This window comes from Alnus glutinosa, chromosome 9, assembly GCF_958979055.1.
Source record: "Alnus glutinosa chromosome 9, dhAlnGlut1.1, whole genome shotgun sequence".
Lineage (NCBI taxonomy): Eukaryota > Viridiplantae > Streptophyta > Magnoliopsida > Fagales > Betulaceae > Alnus > Alnus glutinosa.
Window position 1 is genome coordinate 11721866 of NC_084894.1, and position 24194 is coordinate 11746059.

The 24194-nt window shown below is 36.6% G+C and overlaps 1 protein-coding gene across 1 annotated transcript; it reads left to right on the forward strand.

The window, feature by feature from the left end:
- Positions 1-18725: 18725 nt before the first annotated feature.
- On the forward strand, positions 18726-22931 carry LOC133878638 (large ribosomal subunit protein eL30). The gene is made up of 5 exons (XM_062317211.1): positions 18726-18884; positions 19099-19204; positions 19863-19964; positions 22522-22590; positions 22676-22931. Exons 1-5 carry the CDS (start codon positions 18864-18866, stop codon positions 22714-22716), a joined length of 339 nt encoding a protein of 112 aa, XP_062173195.1. The 5' UTR covers positions 18726-18863; the 3' UTR covers positions 22717-22931.
- The last annotated feature ends 1263 nt before the right edge of the window (positions 22932-24194 follow it).

Consider the following 24194-nt stretch of genomic DNA (forward strand, 5'->3'; position numbering starts at 1 on the left):
AACTAGCATCTGATTGGTCCAGTCGTTCCCTGGGTGTAATGTTTTGCGCCAATACCAATTCCTGCTGATCATCAACATCAACCCAGGGGTTTAGTCTGTGCAAAGCCGCTCGAAATAGTGGATTAGTCATCCCGTTATATTTCGTAACAAAGTTATGTAAAGTACAGCACGCAATTACAAATAGGCGCTGGTATCGTAGCGGGTACGAGGGCATTTTTTCTAAAATTGGAAACCGGTTCTTCAAAACTGCAAAAGCTCGTTCCACGACGGTCCGTAGAGATGAGTGCCTATAGTTGAATAGCTCCCTCAAATTCCTGGGAAGTTCTTGGCCATTTTGAAATGTCGCCAAATGATACCGCTCACGTCGATTCGGCGGTAAGAACCCCCGATAGCAACCATATCCGGAATCCACCGAGTAGAATGAACCTGCACCTCACGTACAAATATAGATTTGTAATTAACCAAAGTACAATAACGATGATGCTTAAATGTTACATATAAAATATTTGTGTGGTATATTACCTTCTTTAGGTGTTGGGAAGCGTAGTGTCAGATCATTCACACACATCGTAAAAATGTGGGCGTCGTGGGCAGTCCCCTCCCAACCAGCGTATACAAAGGTAAAGAAAAGATCTAGGTCTACAACACACATGACGTTTTGAGTGGTTGTATGCTTTCTACCTCGGTACGTCGTGTTTTCCGCACTGGTCACTTTCACATGGATGTGTGTGCCATCAATAGCACCTATACATTCCTACAGTGAACATATTGTCTGTTAGTATAGTGCGATATGTAATAGCAATAATCTTAAAAATATTTGCTGGACTTAGATAAAAAGGACAAGCATTACTTACTGAAAACCATGGGTAGAAGCTCCCGTTTCGGGCAACGATAGGATGTGGCTTCATTGTCTGCGTGGGTTGGATGATTGTTTTACCTAGCCTACAAATGGCTTTGCATGTCCTTCTGCAGTATACGCTCACGGTATGCAACGATCGTTGGAGCCGATAAGCCATGTCCCTCTGCGACCAATTGTGTGCCATTAGGAGGCAAAATACAGCCACTTGCTCCGTGATCTTCACATATCGACTGCTACGCAAGAAGCCATTCTGTTTTAAGGTGTTACAAAGTGCAAGATATGTATCAGAACACATTCTAAAGCATTCGTAGCATGTTCTCGGGTTGGGATTTGGTTACACCCAATAAACCCACATAGGGCCCGTTAACTCAGATGTTCTTTGAGGTATAGGATGTCTTTGTCTTTCTTCAAGTTGTTCCTTCCACTCAGCTATCCTGATGAACATTTGCCCAACCTATAACTCAACTTCTATGGTCTCCAGATTGCCGAAAAAAGCGTCATCAGAGCTTCCAAGCGATGATGCTATTGATTCTCTGTCTAAATCATCCTCATCACCCCACGATGCATCAGAATCGGAACATGCGTCCAATTCCTCCTCCCAATTTGGATTTTCAAGACTTGACGGTCCACTAGCATCCATTTTGTCACCTATGTACTAATCATTAGACAATAGTTGGAAAATAGTCAAATCCAATAATTGAACATAAAGTATATGTTGTGTCAAATATTTTGCAAAAGAAAAAAAAAAGAAATATATAAATATGAAGAAGATAAAAACGACTAAAATATATAAATAGTGCCAATTAAAATGTCGATGGAATTAAAATAAAGACAATGTCTGAAATTTAGATGCAATAGTCTGCAAATTTCTAGAGGATTAGCACAACAACTAGATAACGAAACTGGGAAATCACAGTTCCTTAATATTAATCCCTTGCATGACTCATCCCACTCTCTTCATTGGTTCAATGCCAATGAATACCCTTGCCTTTGTCCTGTCGGTGAAGGAATTGGTAGCCCTCCAATAATTTTCCTCTGTCACCAGGTGCTCAGCCACCACATCGTTCAGGATCGCCATCGCCTCTGCGATTACATCTGGTCTACTAGTAGTCGATGACCCTTTGGCTGTTCTTAAGTTGCAATGTAGCAGGTCAAATTCTCTCTTCATTTCCGACCATTCACTAGACATTTTTACCGACTTCCATGTCCTCAGTGGTTGTGTTAGTACGCTTGCTGCTCCGGGAGGATTTGAGGGATATTGCATGCCGCTTACCCTTGTTTGGTGGCATCCTTATGCCAACGCGAGGCATATCAAGCTCTTCCAAGTCGATTATGATACACAGGTTGTTTAGGTCAATCAACGGGTCGTCAAAGCCGCGTTCATCATCAGTGTCCGGCGACTCCTGTGTGCTAGCGTAGGCGAACTCCCCCGTGGCATACGATCCCGCAAATATGGTGGTTAACAATGGGAAGAGGTGTGGCAGATTGTTCTTGAATTTGTAGTATTTATCCGCACTATACTCCTTCAAAACAAAGAGAACATGAAGGACTTCTTTAGTTTGCAATGGAATATTTAATATGAAATTTATAACAAAAAAACGTTGTTGATGCTTACAAATTTTAGTTGCTCCCACTTGTCCTCGCTATTGGCGACCGTGTTTGTCGTGTGGTCCCAACCGAAGCCTATACCCACCTTGCTGCCTAGGAGCATAGTGAAATCTTTGTGATTTTGTTTTAAGCTTCCTATTTTATTCTTCACTTGACTGGTGCTGTAATGACAATCGTCAATAAGATCGTTGAGGACCTCGGTGATTTTATTCGCGTGGCTACCGAATGAAGGCCTAACTCCTTTTTGGGCAAACCCTAGTAGAATAAAGATCAAGTGTTCTTCATTTTCCCGAGACCATACAGCGGAAGGGGGCTTGGGCTGACCCCTACCCCTAACCTGGTGTTTCCTTAGAGATTTTCGGGGGGTACCGATATTGTACATCTATATGAGTGGAAATAACACATTTTTTCTATATGTAAATAAGGTATAGATATAAAATTCAGGGGGACCAAGAAATTAATGTGAAAATCCTAAGCTTAAATAATATGCTAGGAACTTGCACAAAATAAATATGCTAGGACTAGTTCTTCTTTAGGTTAAAAAAAAGTTGTTTTCTTCTTTTTCTTTTTTGGTCATAATAGGAACTTACATGTTGATAACCAATACAAATTTTCAATGTTGATAACCAATACAAATCTAAACTCTAATATTGAGATATACCATACAATGGTGGGTATCAAATATGTTGCATGTCCAACTAAAATGCTTACATACCCAAAAAGCAAACAAGGCGACGGTTGCTACTGATAGCATCCTGATATCTGATTTTCTTATGGGATTTTTTTTTTTTTGGGGGGGGGGGGGGGGGGGGGGGGGGGGGGCGGGGGGTGGGTGGGGGGAGAGGGAGAGAGAGTAATGAGCTGGTAGGTAGGCACAGTTCTGGGACCTAATTCTGGTGTCTAAATCTTGCAGTCTGCAACAAAGAGAACCAAGTTCACTTCAACTAGGGTTAAAAGGGAGGGAGAGACAATTTAGACCCTGAATTTTGCATCTAAAATATGCAGTCTGTAACAAGAAGAAATAAAGTCTCTTCGACTAGGGTTACTCAATTGTTTGGCCGAGAACTTGTCTGATGATGTAATGTAAACTTTTAAATTTTTTCTTTTCTTTTCTTCATTTCTAGATATCTTGTTTTAATTGACCTTTTATTATTTTGCTAGGTGATGGATCTATTTTTTTATTTAACTCGTTAAAAAAAAAGTTTCAAAACTTGTTGACCCTGGATAAATGGTTTTCCCAATTCAGATTTTGACTAAATTATTTCCCACATTCTGGCTATTTATATGATAAGTCTTTCTTATGACGACTGTTAGGTAGTGTATAGGTTATCAAAACCTCCTTAACACAGTTTTTTCTCACTCAATTATCATTTTTTGGAATTTAGCCCTGTCAACTGTCAGTTGCAACTTGCAAGATTTAAATTGTTTGTTTCATGCTACTAGTAAACTTGCAGCAACGATGTAATTTTATCAGTGCATATAAACAGGGAACTCCAATGATACTAATGGGGGATGAATATGGGCATACTCGATATGGAAATAACAACAGTTATGGACATGATACTATTATTAACCATTTCCAGTGGGAACAGGTGATTCTCTATTTTATATTCTTTCTTTCTGATAGCTTCAATTCAGATAATGATTAATTATTTCAACTATTTGGGAAGACAGTTGGAAGCACAAAGGATCAATCATTTCAGATTCTTCTTAATGCCCTATAAAATTTCGGCGAACATATCACCTATTTCGTCAGGAAAATTTTCTCAACAAAGTAATCTCTTTGTCGGTTCTTACTTAAATGAATCAAGATAATATTTTACATGTATCTCTAAGTTCCTAGCTAAATGAAATAAAATTTTCAAGTAAATATGCCGTTAAAGCTAAGTATGTTTGAGATCAAAATCAATGATGAGTGATGCACAAGAATCCATCTTAAGGGCAATATAGCCCGGTAACCTAATTTTTCTCATAAGAAGCACTACCATTCAACTATAATCAAGCTTTGGGTGCCCACTGAAACGCACCACAAATAGAAATGTTTGTATGTTTGTTATAATCTCAGTCTACGAATATCATCAAAACTCATGCGATACACAACTACAAACGGTAGCATAAATCTAGGAAGACAAACCCTACATAATAGGGAAACTAACGTTGCTATGCGATCTAGTGACAGGACCTGTGAATATGAGTCTTGCAAAACGACGTTTCCCCTTCGTCCCGTTGGTGGCCCTCCCCGGATGGCAGCTTATTAGTGCAGTCTCTCTCTTACTGCCGAAAATTGATTTGGTGACCCTTTGCTTGCCCATGCTTCAAATGAGGGCAATGGGCTCTAGTTTTGTAGAGGTCTTGCTGGTACGAAGGTCAAAGAATGATGAAGCGATCGTTGACACCTCTGGTTCAGAAAGCGTAGGAACAAAATTCCTGGGAGGTGATGGAGAGATCCTGTAAATGGATTTTCGTCGACTTAAGTGTGACGGGGAATTAAGTCGGTGGTTGGGGTAATAATGGAGAGAGGTGATGAAGGATAGGGGAAAAATTGATGGGCAAATGGTCACAAATCTCTACCCATTGTTTGAATCACAGAGCATGGCCCTGAGATGGCGTTTGGCTCGAAAATGGGGAATCTCACAGGCTTTTCCTTTATTCGCCTGTGACTGAGGGGACATAGAGAGAGGAGATCAATTTCCAGAAGCGATTATGAGAGAGAGGAGTTGGAGATCTGAAGGGACTGGCCATGTCAGTGGGTTGATGGCGTGAGGACTGAAGAATGATAGTGTTAAAGTCGTGAGAAGAGATGGGCGGGAGGACATGAGGCGCACATTAGAAAGTTGAGGAAATAAGCTGGGCGGGAGGATCGAGTCTTCAACGGAAAGAAAATTCAAAGAAAAGGACGGAGTGTGGCAGTAGAGGCAGTGTTTTGTTTCAGAATTGTCACGCATGTCTACTATTGGTGATGGGCAAAAAGGCAATGAAAATTAAGTGGCAATTGTTTGCCAAAGAGGTCCTTTAAAAGTGTGAATCACCATCATAGGCATCATAAAACTAAGTTTAAATAGAAACAAGCCAGGCCATACAATGGACTCGACATGAGAGATGAACCAGAATTTGTGGTTGAAGGATACAAGAGTTAACAAGCTGGAAGTTACTGAGTAAACAGTACCGAACGCATAGCTGGAAGTGATATTTATGCTAAGTAATCATCACTGCTAATGGGATATTTTGGGGTGATATATGAGTTTAAAAATGAGTGAGAGAGGTCTTAGTTCGGGTGAAACCATAAAGCAGTTAGTTAGCTCAAGTAGTTGGAATGTAAATTATAGTTAGAAGGGATAAAAGATATTTAGGGAAATTAATGATGGTTTTCTATCCTAATCAAGCATTCACCGAACACTTGGTTGCTCCTTATCCATAGATCATTTTGCTTAAGTTGTTAGTTTTTTGCCTCATTCTGTGTTTGGACAAAAATACTTGTTTGTAAAAGATGCTTCACAGGGATTCAACTATTCAAAAGTGCTTCAGAGTCAGAAGATTTTCAGTTCCCTGTCAGCTGTCCAGACGATGTGTCACCCCGTCCGAACGCCAGACGGACCAAGCATCATCCGTTCGAACGACATTCATTTCCGTCCGGACCATCCACAGTGTCGAGAAGGTTCTGTCCAACTTGCATTTGTCTTGATGTCACAGCAGCCCGTCCGGACGCCTCTTTGTACTCGAATAGTTTCAGATTCTTTCCAAGTTCCAATAAAGGGAAGATCAATCAACCATCCGGACAATGTGGTATCCCGTGCGGATGCGTGTCTCCACAAGGCAAGAATCGCAATTCAAATACACCCGTCCGGACATCAAACAGCCTTGGTCCGGATGCGCGTTCATCAAAGAAGGAAATTGCCGATTCGACTTCAACCGTCCCGACGACTGCCTATCATGGTCCGGACGCGCGCACATCAGTTATGGAAATTGCGTGTTGAAGATCAACCGTTCGAACGTTTATCCCCCATGGTCCGGACGCGCGAAGCCTTATATGGAAAATACTTGCAGCGGACGTGCAACCATCCGGACGATTGTGTCTTCCGTTCGGACGCGGCTCTTAAACAGGAAAGATTTTCAGCGAAATTTTTGGAAAATCCTGTCGCACAGTTGCCCGTTCGGACGTCCATGACCACCGTCCAGACAACACCCGCATATATTTCAGCAGTCGCCCATTCTGCACTTTAGCCTATAAATAGAGGCCCCTGGGCATTGAGAACTGCAAGAATTCGGCATTGAATTCCATTAGAGCTCAAAGAAGTATTAGCTGTTCAAGTTTCCTCTAAAGCCATTATAAGTGTAATGTTGTTCTGCATTGATATTTTTGCACACTTTGCACACACTTGCATTTTATTAAGAAGTCATTTTCAATTTTTATAAGTGAATCTGGACCCCTCACGTTCTCTATAGAAATGAAGACATGCTCCAGCCCATTTCAGAAAAATCAACCGGAACTCCATCCCTTGTATCAAAATTTCTGCAACCTTCCTTACCTTTGGTTAGAGTAGAAAAACCAGAACTGAAACTACCCATTCATTGCCATTTTTGTTATTTAAACATGGAGAAGAGCCCCGAGATTTGTACATATCTTTTCTTCACTATAATATGAACCGGCCAGTAGCAAAACAAACAGAAAAATAGAACTTCAACTCTATGTTTTACATTCCTTTTCTCCTTACTGTTTGAAGTTCTTGAGAACGAGCGATACACTTTGTACCTTGTTCCTCCATTGTATGTTCGGTATACAACAACAAAAAGGACAATGAAACTCGGCTTTGGTCTCCTTCCTCACTTATTCGGTCAGTATTTTTTAAAAAGACAAAGAAGAGCTCAACTTGAACTCTCAATCCAACCTTTAATTTCCGGACAGTAGCTCCTGGTTTTCATATTCCACAGTAGGTTCTCTCTTTACCCAGTTGAACAAAGGAACCTTCTCTTTTTCACCATATAACCATGTCCTCACTTGTTCTTCTTTTATATGGTTGCTAGAGACTCTTGAATCCGATTGACAGCGGCAGAAAAAAGGGATAAGTGCAGCACTTATTTCATCTAAGAAGAAACCGGTAAGCTTCCTAAAACAGAAAAATAACATGATATGTATATGTAGATAAATGTTTAGATGAATGAATGATAGACATGTTTTGTTGTATGTAAATATATATGTATATACATAGCAGAACCGTAAAATGATATATGTGTGTGTGCTGTGATGAACCGAACCAATATACTAAAGAACTTAATCGTGTGAGTTGGAGAGTGTGAATGAGTGATAGATGTATGTGTTATGGACGTGTATGAGGTGCTAAAACAGTAAAGGGTGTGTTTTCATGAAACAGAAAAATATTAGTGTGTGCTATGTTCAAAAAAAGGCAAAGCCGTGTGTGCTGTGATGGAGTGTACAAATGAGTGTTTAGGTGTAAAATGCTGCATGTGAGAGTGTCTTAGGTAGATGTGTGCTGTGTTTTTGTAGTGAAACGTGTATGTGTATGATGGAGAGATAATATATATATATGAGTGCACTTAGTTGTAGAAGTCGTGTGTGTGTACATGTGTAGCAAATATGTGGGTTTATGTGCACATGCTGTTAGTGTTTGATAAAAAGTGTGTGAGTGTGATTTTTGTTATCAAGAAAAGTGAACGTGTGTGAGTGTGAGTGGCAAAATAATAAAATATCATAATTACTTTTAAAAAAATGCAATATTATTATTTTTTTAAAAAAAATATATTATTGCAATTTTGCTACAAATGCAAGGTCAAAGTAAACTAATAACGCTATTAAATTGTTATACATTGGATAGTAATAAAACATTACAAAAATAATGTTAATCCTATCCTATATAACTTTCACAGATCTTAATATAAACTCTAATAATTGTTACATGACTTCAAAGAAAGATTCAATGTTGTTCAAAACCTGAGCCTATAATACATGGTAGTGTTCAAACTACTCTACCCATAAAAAATTTTAAAATTATAATAACTTGGCCATCATTGGACCAATTAATGCAATACTGACATTCAAGAAAATTAAAAAAACCAAATTATCTTTCTTTGTATTAACATGACAAATATCATATTTGAGGGTGATACAATGGAAATAGTAAATGTATTGCGGATGAAAGGACAATCCTTGAGTCGTTATAGCCAATTAATTGATGATGCAAATACGTTGCATAAAAGTCTCAAATCATGGTATGTGAGGCACGCTAAAAGGAAAGCAAACATGATAGTCCATTATCTAGCGATTGTGACAATCCAGCAATCTTTGAAGCAAATTTGGGTGGGGGATTATTCTACTTTTATTCATGCTAATGTTATTGTGGAGAGTGTTGCTTTATTATGATTTTAATGAAAGCTTCAAAGTTTACTTAAAAATAAACATGACAAATGTAGGTAGTATATTACTCAACTATTTACCACTCTCAAGTTTTATTATGACTGATATAGCCTAAATAGGTGTAGCATAATTCAATTATTATTAAAATCATGGCCAAATTTTTTAAAAAGGCCAAGCAAAAAATGTGCATAAATACACAAGGATTGTGATGGTTAAATGACTTATAGTAGTGGTTAAAGTGCATGAAACGTCAGCTAGGGTAACCATTGAACGTTCTACAGTTCTAGTGGGCCATCGAACATTTGGCTAAGATATGAAAGAGTCAATTATTAGGTTTTGGGAAAAATTTCATTGAATTTCTTTTTAACGTTAATTTAAATCATAAGTGTTGACTTTTATAAAGCGTGTTTTTTAAGAATAATTACATTTTATTTTATTTTATTACACCCGAGTAATAGGGGGAGTGCATCCGACAAAATGAAGAGGGGTGACCTAAGTGCTCTATTGGGGCTTGGGAAAGCCATCGTAGAGAAATCGAGGGCACCGTCAACCCTCTCTAGATCGACTCTAGTTAAGATGGATGGGCATTCATCTTTGCTGCTTGTCACGACTTTTGAGGATCAGGGCACACCTCCAGATCCCGTCTCTTGTGTTCCAGTCAAGAAGTTTCTTCTTTCCCTTCGAGGAAATATGGTCTTCCTTCAGTCGGGTGTTGAGGTCCCAACAACTGAAAGCTCTAGTACCTCCTTCGAGGTGGAGGCCTTAGAGATGACTATCACGAAGCAGATGATTCCCACCTTCGATGCTCCTATTGATATGGGGCACCACAGCAAACCGTCTCTTTTGTTCTAATTTGTGAAACGACTTTTGCCAATTCTCCTGTTTAGGATGTTCCTCGTAGGGAAGGCAAAGAAGAGAGCACCAAGCCCGATCTAGTGAAAATGTGTCCCTATTGGTTTCCTTCGGGTGTCGGGACTTCCTCTAGGCAAGGACCATTACTATTGGAGGACCCTTCAAAGACGATGAATAACCTTTGGCATCGGGGTTATCTTCAGGAGTAGGGCTGTAAACGAGCCAACCTCGGGTGAGTAGTGGTTGTCCGAGCTTGACTCATTTACACTGCACTAGCTTGAGCTCGTCACGAGTATTAAAATCTTGGCTCGGCTCACTAAGGGGAAAATCTTGTGCAAACTCGAGCTCGAACTCACCCATTAGCCGAGTCGAGTGCCTTATCGGGTACTCGGCTCGACTAAGCTCAAGTAGAAAATTTTATTAAGAAAATTAATTAAAAAAGAAAAAACCAACTAATCCTTACACTGCCAAGCACAATGGCCGCCGAACAACAACACCACTACTCCACTGCACAACACCGAGTACACGACGGCCTCCTCTGTATGACCAACTGCAACAAGACTAAAGAAATATTGTAATAGCACTTCAGTATCTTATAAGGAGAGAGAGAGAGTGAGATTTAAGCATTTCAGAAACTTAGAGAAGAGAAAATAGAAAAGATGAAGAAGAGATGTTAAAAGGAAGAAGATAATGGAAATGTTGGATTGTGAAAGAAAGTAAAAGATGAATGGAAACTTTGAGAAGTTGAGAGAAACGATGGGGCATCAGTCGGTGGAAGGCTCGAGAATGAGAGGACAAGGGTTTTGATGTTGCCTAGGTAGTAGGGATGTATGGGGAAATGTTGAGATGCGTGACATCAATTACTATTTACCAATATTGATATACATTAGAAAAAGAAGAGGTCCGTTGATTCATATTCAAGTGTGGCATCACTAACATGTGTGTACCTTCTACCGAAGAGACTAGGAGAGTATTAATGCTGCAAACTAGTGGATAATATGTGGCACTCATGAAGGGCAACTTACCTTGAAATCAAATGAAAATGAAAGACAACTGGCAAACTAATTTGCTTATAACTCATACATAACTTGAAAAAAAATAAAAAATTAAAGAGTTTCACTTTTGAACTATTATTGAACATGAATTACGTTGGTTTCAACTTTTATTTATTATTTATTTTAAGTGCTCTGCATACTATTGAAATGCACAACCCAGCAAGCTATTTAAAACCAACCTATTACTACTTTTGAGCTACTCTAACAATAACTTATGGGTCTTATCTATTATTCTAATTTTATTTATTTATTTATACAAGTTAGGAATATCTTTTAATTAAAGAGACTATTTAACTTAAAATTTGAAACTTTCTTGATATATCTGAACATTTTTAATCATTTTTAGGATGCTCTCAAACTTTCACCTCACACACATATGTAATATGTACATGTCTAATGTGTCAATTTCTCCTCTTGCAGATGATAGGTACTCAATTTGACATTGTATCATAAATAATTTAATCATTTGTTTATATAATTAGATAATTAATAATATTATACTTAATCATAGGCTCATAGCGTATAAAATATGAATTTGGCTATAAATTATATTTAAACTATAATAATAATACTTAAGTTATAAATTACTAATTACGTTATAAATATTAATCTAAATTATGTAATTGTGAGTATGAACTGTGAACTAAGCTATAAATATAAATATAAATATAATTAAGTAATCATACTTATAACTTAATTTGTAATTACGTGAACTCATACTTATAAAAATGTGATTATATGACATTATGTGATTATAATTTATACTTATAGCTCAATTTGCAATTATATTATATATGTGAATTATGAATCATATCATATTAAATGAGATTGTCTATAATAAGTATGGTAATTATGAATCATATCTAACAATTCATATGATCTTGGATCTTAGATCGTGTGATATAACAATTCATAAGTATCTAATGATAATACTTAATTAGATCATTTGATTATATTCATATGACATAATGATTAATTGACACAATGTCATATCCCATGATCATATGATATAATGTAAATGTGATCTAAATTGTAACAGTAATATATATGATTATATAATCATATATTTATGATCTAAATGCTATGATCATACTTAATTTGTGATTATAAGCAATACATTGTTGATTCCAATGTAATCACTTAATTTGGGATTATATGAATCTCATTGTTACTGTATATGAATAATATGATTAAGTATCAAAATCATCATTAGATCATATGATTAAGATTAAAATTGTTGATTCAACGATCATTAGATACTTAATTACTACATCAAACGATCATATTATAATATGATATAACATATACTTAATTATATTTAATGATCATATAATCATATAATTAACTATTATCTAATATATATTCATTATTGTTACTTAATAAGTAATATACTATATAAGTTATTTTTATCAATATATATACATATGTATGATAATAAATATATACGAGTTGCTCTAATAAGCGAGGCAAGCCTTATACGAGTTTGTTCACGAACTTTAAACGAGCACCGAGTTTTAAAAAGGTACGTATCGTTTAGTAATCGAGTATAGTTTTGTGTTCACGAATGACTCTTTTAATAAGCGAGTTGTGCTAGAGCCGAGCTTACGAGTAGCTTTGTTCGTTTATAGCTCTATTCGGGAGCTTAGAAAGGAATCCGACGAGTTTGTCTTTGTTCGGGGTAGGGCTTACCTTCTGCAAACGTCTGCTTTCTTTTCGGCCTGCGAGTTCAAGCAAAGGGAATTGCGTTAGGAGATTAAGGCTTTGAGGGCTTAAAATGTCGGCCTTTTATTACGAAGTCAAGGAGCTTTGGCCCCATTTGGAGAGGTAGCACAACCCATGTCGGGTTGCCTTTGTGAACTAAGAATAGAAGCGGGAGGTAAGGGAAAAGCAGCTAGTGGGGGTTGAGAGGGAGATCGTCCTCCTTAAAAAGGAAGGAGAGAAGCGTCTCCATTCCTATATTAGCTCAAGGAGGTTGAGGTTATACAGGTCGAGTAGGAAGAGAAAAAGGCCTTGAGGGACCTCTATTTGCCAGTCTCGAGAGTTAGTTGAGGACCTTCAATCTCAACTCTCCGAATCTATCAAAACCTTGGAGAATGCATTGCGGGCAACTTTCAGAGAAGGAGAGAGACATCAATGTGGTTAAAGATGTTTTGAAGCAAGAGAAGGATGCTTGGACACTGCTTTCTTATGGAGTTTCTACTCTGCAGGCCTAGACCACAAATCTAGAGAGAGAGAGCTTTCTACAAAGGGCAATGAGCTAGAGTCCATGCACTCCCACATTCTGACCCAAACTCCACACTCGAGGAGGCAGAGGAGGAGCTCTCGGTGAGTAACAACCAGTTTGAATTAGAGCTTGCTAACATATTTTTTCTTCGTAGCTTGATCTCCAAGGTGGGGAGAGTTATTTTTTTCCGCTTGGGGGATGAGCTGTGATTGGGGTGCCTTGTTTTTGGGTAAGCGGATGATTAAGAGTCATTCCGAGATAAGGATGCCCAAATATAGTGAGTATGGGTCAGAGCTCTTAAATCCCCACATAATGTTTGCAACCAGTTACTCCAACTGGGTGAAGACTTCAAATGAGGGATCCTCTCAGGAGACAGTGCAGCCTAAATTGCTCCGCAAATGACTCATTTTTGCATTTTGGTTTCACATAGTGGAGACTCGTAAATGAAGCTTGCAATATAAATAATTTGTAGTCTTATGTTTTGTATAAATTTTGCTATTCTGTCTTCTTTACCTTCAACTTAGTCGACTTCACTTAAAAATTTGTAGACTTGTTAGAGCCCTCTGTGTTTTAAGAGGCTGTACCATTTTGAGTTTGAGTTTTTTGTTTATTTATCTTTATTTTTATGGCCTGGGGCTTATCTGCCCCCTGCATTCTTCAAGGTTTAATGTAGTGGGCTTAGGGAATGTAAAACTTAACATGTTGGTTTATTTTAATTGGCTCATTTTATCTTGACAAAAACACCTCCATATTTGGAACTTTCATATCAGGGACTTCTATAACAGGGATATCGAAATTCTAGAAGATTCCAGAAGAATATTGTAGAATATATTTTCCAATATAGAAAGGATTGATCAAAACAAGAATCTGCACAATATACCACCATGAGAGAAATATCCTAGTGAAGGAAAGAATCTGGAAGATTTACAGTTCAGAAAGTTGGTTTTCTCTACAGACTGTCCGGACGCCTAAGTCAGAAACTCAGTGTCCGACCAGGGTTCGAACGCTACAACAGACAATGGAGTCAGTAGCTCATGGTCCGGAAGACGGTTCAAACGGCCCAGTAGACGCTGAAGTCAGTAAGTTCCCGTCAGCAAGGAGTCCGAACGATTATGCAGAGGCTACGGACGAAGGAACTACTTTATGCAATTGTCCGGACACTAGGGTCTCCAGGTCCGGACGCGTTTAAGTATTTTATGAAGTTTCAGTTGCACGTCCAGACGCTCAGAAGCAAGGTTCGGATGCCGCCTATGCAAATTCGAGTTTGAGTAGAATTAAGATTTCTGTAGCCTATTTAAAGAGGCTTATAGGCTATGTATTTGTAATTCAGTATCGAATTCTCTTTGTGTTAATAGAGGGTGTTTAGGCAAATATTGTTAGATGTGCTAACTCTCTTAGAGTATTTGTGTGATTTGATCAACCATTTGAAGTCTACCTTAGAAAGGAGCTCTAAGCTAAATGAGTCCATTGAAGAACTATCCAAACATGAGGTCTGGTTGAGAGGCGTTCACATATAGGTACACGTCAGAGTTAAAGGTACGACTACTGCATCAGGGGTATGTGTCCATGTGAGTATGACTACTTTTAAACTAACTTTTTCTTTTGAATATGGGATTTCCTGGGTTTGGCTGCCCCAGAGTGATTTTTCTCTTTGATTTAAAGAGTTTCCATTTCATCACCAAAATATCTATGTTATTTATTTTCTGCATTTTATATTTTGATTGATTGGTTGATCACACACACACACAAGAGTCTTCATTTTTCATAACGAGTACTTGGGTTGCCTTCCTCATTTCCTCTGGATTCAAAGGAGGCTCCTTACACTGGTTTTGGGATCTTATTGGGTGCCCCTTAGTGTTGATTGCTTTGAACTCGAGTTTCGGGCCCTTATTGGGTGCCTCATAATGTTGTTTGCTTTGTACTTGGGTTTCGGGCTCTTATCGGGTGCCCCCCCACCCCCGGTCTTGTTTGTACTCGGGTTTTGGGCCCTTATCGGGTGCTCCTATTAGCTACCTTACTCGGGGATCTTTCCTCCTAGGGGTTGAGCAAAAGGAACTGCTTCTTCCTACACATAATACACGCACAAGGCTTAGAAGGCCTACCAGAGTATTCCGACAGGGACTTCAATGCCTAAGTCAGTTATATGCTTAGGAAAGAAGGCCTCGAGCATAGTCAAGGCTTATAATATTTTAGTATATGCTGAGTTACCCACATGTTTTCTTGATTTACTTCCTTTTTATAGGGGAAAATATCATTTTAGCCCCCTAAATTACCACCTGTTTTGCTTTTAGCCCCACAAACTGCCAATACTCCGACTCTGGCCTACCAAACTACTAAAACTTTTGAAAAATGCCCCATTTGACGAAATATCTCCATATTACCCCTGCCACATGCCATTTTTCAATTAAAAAATAAAATAAAAACTAAAAAACTAATTTTTTTTTTTTTAAAAAAAAAAAATTTAGGGTTTGGAGGTGGCTGCTGAGCCACCCCCTGACCACCAGAGGTGGCGCCAGCCAACCACCTCTGGGGGTGGCTCACAGGCCACCCCATGGTCCTTTTTATTTTTTGAAAAAAAAAAAAGTTAAGTTATTTTTTTTAGTTTTAAAAAAAAAAATTAATTAAAAAATGACGCGTGGCAGGGGTAATACGGGAATATTTCGTCAAATGTGGTATTTTTCAAAGGTTTTGGTAGTTTGGGGAGCCGGAGTCGAAGTGTTGGCAGTTTGTGGGGCTAAAAGCAAAACGAGTGGTAATTTGGGGGGCTAAACTGTAATTTTCCTTTTTTTTTTTTTTTTTTTTTTTTTTTTTTTTTTTATAGTTATTTGCTTGTTTGAAGAGGGAGACATTCGTATCTACTTGCTCTGTGACATCTTGTCATTGTTTAACGGGTTGTTTACCTACTTAGATTGAGTGGAAGTCTCCATTCCTAGATCTGTACCACAGATCACGTGTAATGCCCTAAAAAATTAATTAATTGGCAATTAACTTCACAGTTTGCCTCCTAGTCCTATTCCACAGAGAATAAGACTAAGGGATCTCTACTCTTCAAAAATAGAATACTACGCAATAGAAACATAAAATATTCTATCAACATTACTAATTATAACCAGCTTAGTCATCACTTTAACTTAAAATAGGCTCATTGCCTGACTGTCGAATGTTCGATCTCGACATCGAACATTCGTCCAGAGGAGGTCGAATGTTCAGTGCTGGGTAGAAACACATTTCCAAACAAAAAAACTAGTAAAAGCTATTATAGCAAAGTCCTAAGGTCTTAACATGATCATTAACAGAGCCCTAAACCATAATAATACTTGCATACAAAACTTGGTATGTTAAACCTCATAAAGTTATTAATCCATCGTTAAACTAGTATTAAATCTAAAGTCAACTAAAGATGCAAAGCTAAGTAGAACTTCCAACAAATCAGCAAGTAAGCAATCTATTAACTCAAATAAAAACGAACTAAGTCAAGAAAGTTACCTCATTGGTTTGAAAATAGCTTATTCCACCTTCAAAACACCCTCACATACTCACAATGAATAACTAAACAAAAGAAGGTGGAAATAGGCCGAAGGGGGCGAGGTGTTTATAGGCTCAAAAGTACAAAGATAAGAATGGGTTGCTTTTACATAGTTTTGTCATTTGTTGAATTTGGTCTACTTTTGTTGAATGTTTGGTGTACTGTTAGGGTTTCCGCGGACGTTTGGTATATGAATCGAACGTTCAGCATACAATCTGACATACATACCAAACGTGTAGGTTGTACTTTTTGATATATAGTCAATTGTACATATGACAAACATTCGGGGATAGCTACTCGAATGTTCATTGAGCAGTAAGGGTCGAATGTTTGGCAAATACTTCGAACGTTCAGTCAGAACATAAAGTAAAATCTTGTGTTCTAGAGTTGGTTTTCTTGTCTGGTGCAACCGCCAGATGGGCCTGGGAGTTTGGCTAGGCCGGAGCACTTTCCTTTCATAAGAGGGAGGGTCCCTTCCGGCCTAATATATACTTGGGCCATACCTATCACTTATATTAATTTTCTTATTTATTTTATTTTTTACTTTTTAGTTATAAAATTAGGTATGTGATGTCTAATTTTGAGAAAATAAGCAAATAATGATTTGGAATTAAAGGTTGGATGAGTTAAATAAAACATCATAACTCGTTGCTGATTGTATGGTCCTTGGAATCTGAACATCACAATTGGTTCTCAATAAATAATATCATGTGTGTCCTTTCAGAGAGCCAGCTGCAAATGGGGGGTATTTGTTTTATTATTGTCGCTCTCTCTCTTTTGAAATTATTGTCTTTCAATGCCAAAATAATTAATTCATTTTGGAATGCAATAATATGAATATAAAAGTGCGGCAGAAGAATACGTGAAAGATAATGCAACTAAGAGACTGAGCCTCCAAAATCTAGTAATATCTTATGCATCATCATGATATTAGTTGATATAAGAAATCTATCTCTCTCCCTCTTTGTGTGTGTGTGTAAATATATCTATATAAAGAGAAAGCAAAGGCTACATGTGGTATTGGAATGACCATTCTTTTGGAATTTAGAATAAAAATGTGTATTAATAGAAATAGAAGAAGTTGAATGGAATTCATATTCGTTCGTTTGGTGATAATATAGGAATGACTACTTTTTTTTTTCTTTTTTTTTTTTTTAATTAAAGTTGAATCATAGTTTGCCCAAAATTTCAAAAATAACATAATCCTAAAACTTATTTTTCAAAAGTCATTTTTATTTTCTAAAAAAAAAAAATCATTCCATGGGTGGCCACCACCCCAATCAGAAGCTATGGGTGATCACGTTATCCTCGAAGATCACTTGGTGCAATCAAGGGTGGTCATGGTCACCCCCAATTGGCACTGGAGGGTGGCCACATAACTTTTGGAGGCCCTCGGGGTTGCATCGTACCTGACAGTTCTAATTGGGGTGGCCAACACTTAAGAATATATATATATATATATATATATATATATATATATATATATATATATATATATATATATATATATATATATATATATATATTTTTTTTTTTTCAAAAGATAACACGAAGATTTTTGGAAAGAAAAATGCCTGGACTATTTCATTGGTTGGGGAATAGCTATTCTTCTCCATTTTGGGAGGAATTAGCTATTCCCAATAATAATAAACAAATCAAATATTTTATTTATGAACCTATTTCTATCTACAAGAGATTACCTGAATAAATTTGGAAAAATAAAAAGGGAGAGGGAGATAGTTGCTAGAATATAAATTAAATTCATTTTTTTTTATCGGCTTAAGTTTTTATGATAAATAGTGATTTAATACGGGAAGGGATCGTGGAAGTTTTGAAAGAAATGGAAAGATAATCTACTTTCATTAAATGATTTATTAGATAATCGAAAAATATTAGAGCAAATGTTCTGAGTTCAAATTTTCTCTTTATCATTCTCCTTCCATTTCAATGACCCAGCACTTATTAATGGGGAATTTGAATCCATACGTGAAGGAGAAGAATATGAGAATATAAATTATTTTACTTATCAAAATGATTGATTTTGTTTTTTAAAAAAATATAAAGAATAATTCTTAATAATTAGGTACCTGTATTTTATGTAACATCGAGCCTTGACCCGAAACCAATAGCGCGGTCCCTTTCAATTCGGGTTTTAACATGCTGCAAAACCTGGTGTAAGGTTATCCAGACTCTCGATATGGAATATCTGAAACCTGAAGCCAAACAGACCCACATAATTGGTTGAAAACCCTAATCCACGTCCCTGTATAAACGAGCTCCTTCGCTGCCACTCTTGGGTTCCTTCGCCGCATTGGAACGCTTTGGCTCTTCGTGCTGTGCTGTAATTCTCTCATCCAAAGCACCCAACCATGGTGGCCGCCAAGAAGACTGTAAATCTCTCTCTCTCTCTCTCTCTCTCTCTCTCTCACGCACACGCCACCTATAGATGCGTTTCACGTCTCATTTTCATAGAGTCTGGGGACGTGAGCTGTGTGATTTGAAATGAATTTTCTTTTCCCTTACTTTCTCCTCGCATCGCGTAAAGGGATGGTGGATTTCATGTTCAGTGGCATTTATCTTTGTTTTCTGCTATGAAACTTGCAGAAGAAGACTCATGAGAGCATCAACAACAGGCTCGCCCTCGTCATGAAGAGTGGCAAGTACACCTTGGGATACAAGACCGTTCTCAAGTCCCTGAGGAGCTCCAAAGGTATATCTAGTTTCTGAATGGGGTAAAAAAAAATTTAGATCTGATTTGTGGGTATTTACTATTCCAAGGTATTTTTGTTTCTTTTGCATTAATAACTGGTGTATCATGAACTCTTAGTGAATTTTGAGCTAGAATGTGAACTAGATTGAAATTATTAGTCATATTGCTAGGCTTTCCAATTGAGCCATCTGCACACTTTGTGTTTATTTAATATTTAGCATAAATTTTCTAAATTTTATTTTCTTATTTGTTCTTTATTGTGATTTGTTCAATCTGATAAATGGCTGGGGTTTTTCTCAAAATAAATTTTATTTTGATTTTTCATGTTCTTGTTGAAACAAAGAGTTGGAGCATTTTCTATAATTTTGGGTAAGACAAGGAATTAGATATTGTTGTCAGATATTAAATTGGAAAATGAGGATATTTTCTATGCTCATATCTTCATTTCTAGGCTTAAAAGTTTAAAGCTAAGCCTTTCAATGTGTTAAAAGTATTTCTCCTAAATCCTGGGGTTTAAGCAATTTTCAGAAACTAATGTGGTTTAAAAGCTTCATTAATGTGTTATATTTTGTTAGCTCAATATTTGTATTATGTTTGTTGAACTTATTTGCTTTTGCTTTTTGATGATTTTTTAAAACAAGCTTTCTTCTTGTAACAGGAAAGCTGATCATCATTGCCAACAACTGCCCTCCTCTACGGAAGTCAGAGATAGAGTATTATGCTATGTTAGCAAAAATTGGAGTTCACCACTACAACGGAAGTGAGTTTCTAACGTTACATCCCTATTTCAGTTTTTTTCCTGAGAAATGAAATTCCTCATTTTGTCTCTTTGTACATTGGACTAGATGTTTCAGAATGTATTTTTCTCCTGGGCCTCTATTCATTTCACATTTCTCAATGACGGTGTTCTTTCTTCTGTTCTTATTGCTTTGTTTTTTTTAATAGTGGACTTTCACTTCTATATATATAAATTGTATAGTTTTCACTGTTTTTATTTGTTAGCCAATCAGGAATTTCCAGGGTTAAATAATGTATATTTGGCTGGGCACAGAGATTGTGTTAAATATGATGTGCCATTCCTGTGGCTACTGCATAATCAGTAGAAATAGTATTTATTTAGGCTTTCATATATTTGTTGTTTTCTTAGACATAATACCTGTATTACCTTGTATTTATTATTATAGTGATTAACTTTGATTTTCCATTTTCTTCAATTTTTCTAGACTGTTCCCTGTTTCAAGTATTTGTATTTCGGGTTTGCTTTGTATTTTGGGCTTGATCTTCTTATGTATTTTGGGTTGTGGGTGTCTTTTTGGGAGGGTTGTTCGGGTTTTCTTGCTGGTTTTGGGGGGTTTGTTGGGTTTGGGTGCTTTCGGGGCAGGTTTGGGTGTTTGATGGGGGGCTTCTTCTGTTTTTTGTGCCCTGGGTGCTCCTTGTGGGTTTCAGGTTTTAGGGTTGATCCTTGTGGGTTTGGTTGGGTTTTTTCTATTGTGGGCTAGCTTTGCTGGTTCCTCTATATACTCCCGGTGTACTTAGGGGCGCCTTACACTTTTTAATAAAATCTTCTTACTTATAAAAAAAAAAGTATTTCTTAAGAAATTGGACAAGGAATTATTCTAGATAGGTTCACCATTTTATTCTTTTAGAGGCCCTTTACATGATTCATGTGTTTTTTTTTTCAGTGGACTGTTTTTTTTTAGGACTTTAATTTCCTCAATGAACTTGATAAACCTGCCCAGTATGCTCTTTCAAATCTATGCTTACATAGTTTTGTAAAACTTAATTCATGTTGCCTTTGAAAATCGATCTAAGTCTCACTTTATCTTGAATATTTTTCGTTTGGTAAATGATGGCTATCATCTCTCTTATCCTCATAATCTACGTTGAGCTAAAAAACTCAGGACTCCCCCAGGGGTTTTTAATATTAGGTTACAAAAACTTCTCAGAAAAAGCAAAGTAAGAGAAATATGTGAGTAATGAATGAGTAAAATATTTTAAATAGATCCTTTATGCCTTCTATATATTTTCTCAGAATACTGTAGCTTGAAAGAATCAAGAGTAACAACCTACGTGAAAGGGGAAGCTGTGGAACTCCCTAATTGCAACCTATTTTTTTTGGATATGTTTTTTTTCTCCATAATCCGATCACTTTTCTATCCTTTAATTTCTTGCCCTAAGAAAAGAGGGAAAGGGAACACACGTAAACAAGCCATTCAACTTTACATATGAGGAGTCAAATGAAAACAAATCAGTTATTATACCCCTTAACTTCATGTTTGAGGTACGTGCTACATTAGGCTCATGAAGGAGATACTAGAATATTGTCTTATGGATTTCCAACCCTAAGAGGAGAATGCGATCTGAGGATTAGTTGCTGTCTGGCCGAAGAAAAGAGGTAGATATTTTACCAGTGTTGAGAGGCTTCAAGCATGGTAAAAAGCTGGGGTGCTGAAGTGTGAATTCAATAGGGTTGGTAGGAAGCCTGTCGCCAAGGTGCAGAATAGATGGTTTAGATATGATGGGAAGTGGAAATGGATGTAAGGTGAAATGGATGGTTTAGCCTGTCTGTTTCTCATGCAAAATGAAACATTTATCCAATTACTGACTTATTTTATTATTTGTCTAAGGTTTTGCATTATGTATGGAGTTAGAGATGAATAATGCTACTCTCCACGCTCATTTATCACACCTCTGTCACATTTGCTAACATGATGTGTTTTAAGTGGCTTATAATGTCAATTCCCTCCTAAAAAAGAAGAAGTGTAAGCCACTTCAAACATGCCATGTCAGCTGGTGTGAAGTATAGCATTATTGTTAGAGATTTATATAGTGACATGAATGAGTTATAAAGTGCAAGTTGGCTTATATCCTATGCAGTACTTTATATTATGTCTAAGGTTGTGTTTTACTGAGTTATAAAGTTTGATTTAGCAGTTTGCTTAGCACTGTTGAAGCTACTTAGATGACATGAATAAGATTTGAGGTGTCATAGTCGTAGTTTTATTCGTAACATTTTTTTAGATTTGCTTTTTGAGATGAGAGACTAGCATGAATTGTCTGTGCTTTCTGCAATTTAATTATCGATCATCATTCTCTACCATCTGGACTGCTGGTTGATGTTTAGTATTTGTGTTCTCTTTTCTTCTACATTATTAGCAAATTAATGTGAAACGGTTATGTTTGTATTATCATTTTCTTGCTGTTTCTTTGGCTCTTGGACTCTTTAATGCAAGTAACCTGCCAATGAGGATGTGTACTCTTTTACCTGAGCTCCCTTATTATGAACTTGTCCTAAAATGGTTAATTTGGTATTTCAGACAATGTGGATTTGGGGACTGCTTGTGGAAAATATTACAGAGTATGCTGCCTCAGCATTATTGATCCTGGTATGTAGTTGAGCAATTGATATCTTTTCGTAGTCCTAAACTATGTAGTTTGTTCTGAACCTTTTAATGTTTGTTGGGTTTTCAGGTGATTCTGATATCATCAAGAGCATGCCTGGTGATCATTAAGCCGTGAATTGTATCAGGTCTAGATTTTGGGGTTTTTATCTTGTTTTTTCAAATCGAGAGGAGGCATGTTTGGCTTCAAGGCAAGCGTTTATGTTGTTAACAGGAATACTTCATTAGAGACTAAGCTCTGCTTTGATGGTATTTTTGGTAGTGTTGTGTTGGACCAAATATTTTTATATTCTAGTTTGTATGCTACCGTAAGATTTGGATCTTAATTTCTTTTATCTGAAAAGTGTTTTGCAGTAATTAAAAATGAACGGAATTTTGTTAAATTTTTTTACTGAAGAGAACGTTAACCATTCAAACGAAGCATTGACTAAAAAGGTTTGATCAAATATGAGTAATCCTTCCAAATATTTCTAGAAATTGATTTGCCTTAGCCTTGAAATTAGACTTGGCAATTTAGACACGATTCGCGAATTCGATATGAACACGATACGAATATATAGGGTTTGGGTTTAGGTTATAATCCGTTTATAACCTGTCAACCTGTTAATGACTCGTTTATGACCTATCAATCCGTTTATGACTTATCAATCCGTTTATAATATATTTATGACGCGATAATTACACATTTTTTATTAAATTAATTAAATGGATTGACACGACAACTTGAATTTCTGAAGCCTACTTGAAATTAAGGGGAGTAAAGGTAAAGGAAAGGGTTAGAAATGTCTGGTTGCAACTTGCATGAGTTGATGATGAGAAAAATCAATCTTAGGTTTTCGTTTTTATATTTTAAAAAACATTTTCTATATTGTTTTCGTATTTGGTATAGTTAAATATTAGGAAAATATGCTAAATTGATGTATGTGATTTGACCTTGTGATAAATAATTCCATGGGATTTCAAAATGAACAAATAACCCCATGAGATATTATTACAGTCATTTTTTCTGGCAGGGTCATTATGAAACTACAACTTTATCTTTAAATAAAAAATTACAAAAAGTAAAAAGAAATATTTATAATGAAATTAAAGTCATGTAAACCTATTTTTACTTTATTTTACTATCTCTTAATTTTTGAGTCTACGATTTATTTTTTTATTATTATTATTATACTCTTGATTTCCTTTAATTTTAGTAACTCTTTACTAAAAATACTTAAGACCCAAGAGTTTAAAATAATCTTTGATCTGAATGGGAATTTTTTTTTTTTTTTTTTTTTAAAAAAAATCAAAATAATATGAATTCTATATTAAGGAGTAGTATTTTCACAATGCCACATGTGATCACCAAACACATCGAGAGTTTGATCATAAAAGATCTCGCTTTTAAATGTATCAAAGTAGATCTTTCATATATCAAAGTGACATCAACTTTGTATTTGAGTTCATATTCCTTCCAAGATTGCCGGCCAATCATTAGAATGATCTCTTACTAGTGTTTGAACAGTTAGGTACCGTTAGAATGGCTCTTGAGCACTGTTCAAACGGTAGACATCGTTAGAATGGTCTTTACTAGTGTTTGAACGATC

Excerpts from the sequence above, each read along its gene's own strand:
- LOC133878638 (XM_062317211.1), top strand. The coding sequence starts at position 18,864 with ATGGTGGCCGCCAAGAAGACT. Across the intron at positions 18,885-19,098 it reads TGGTGGCCGCCAAGAAGACT|AAGAAGACTCATGAGAGCAT; the intron begins GTAAATCTCTCT and ends TGAAACTTGCAG. Across the intron at positions 19,205-19,862 it reads GTCCCTGAGGAGCTCCAAAG|GAAAGCTGATCATCATTGCC; the intron begins GTATATCTAGTT and ends TTCTTGTAACAG.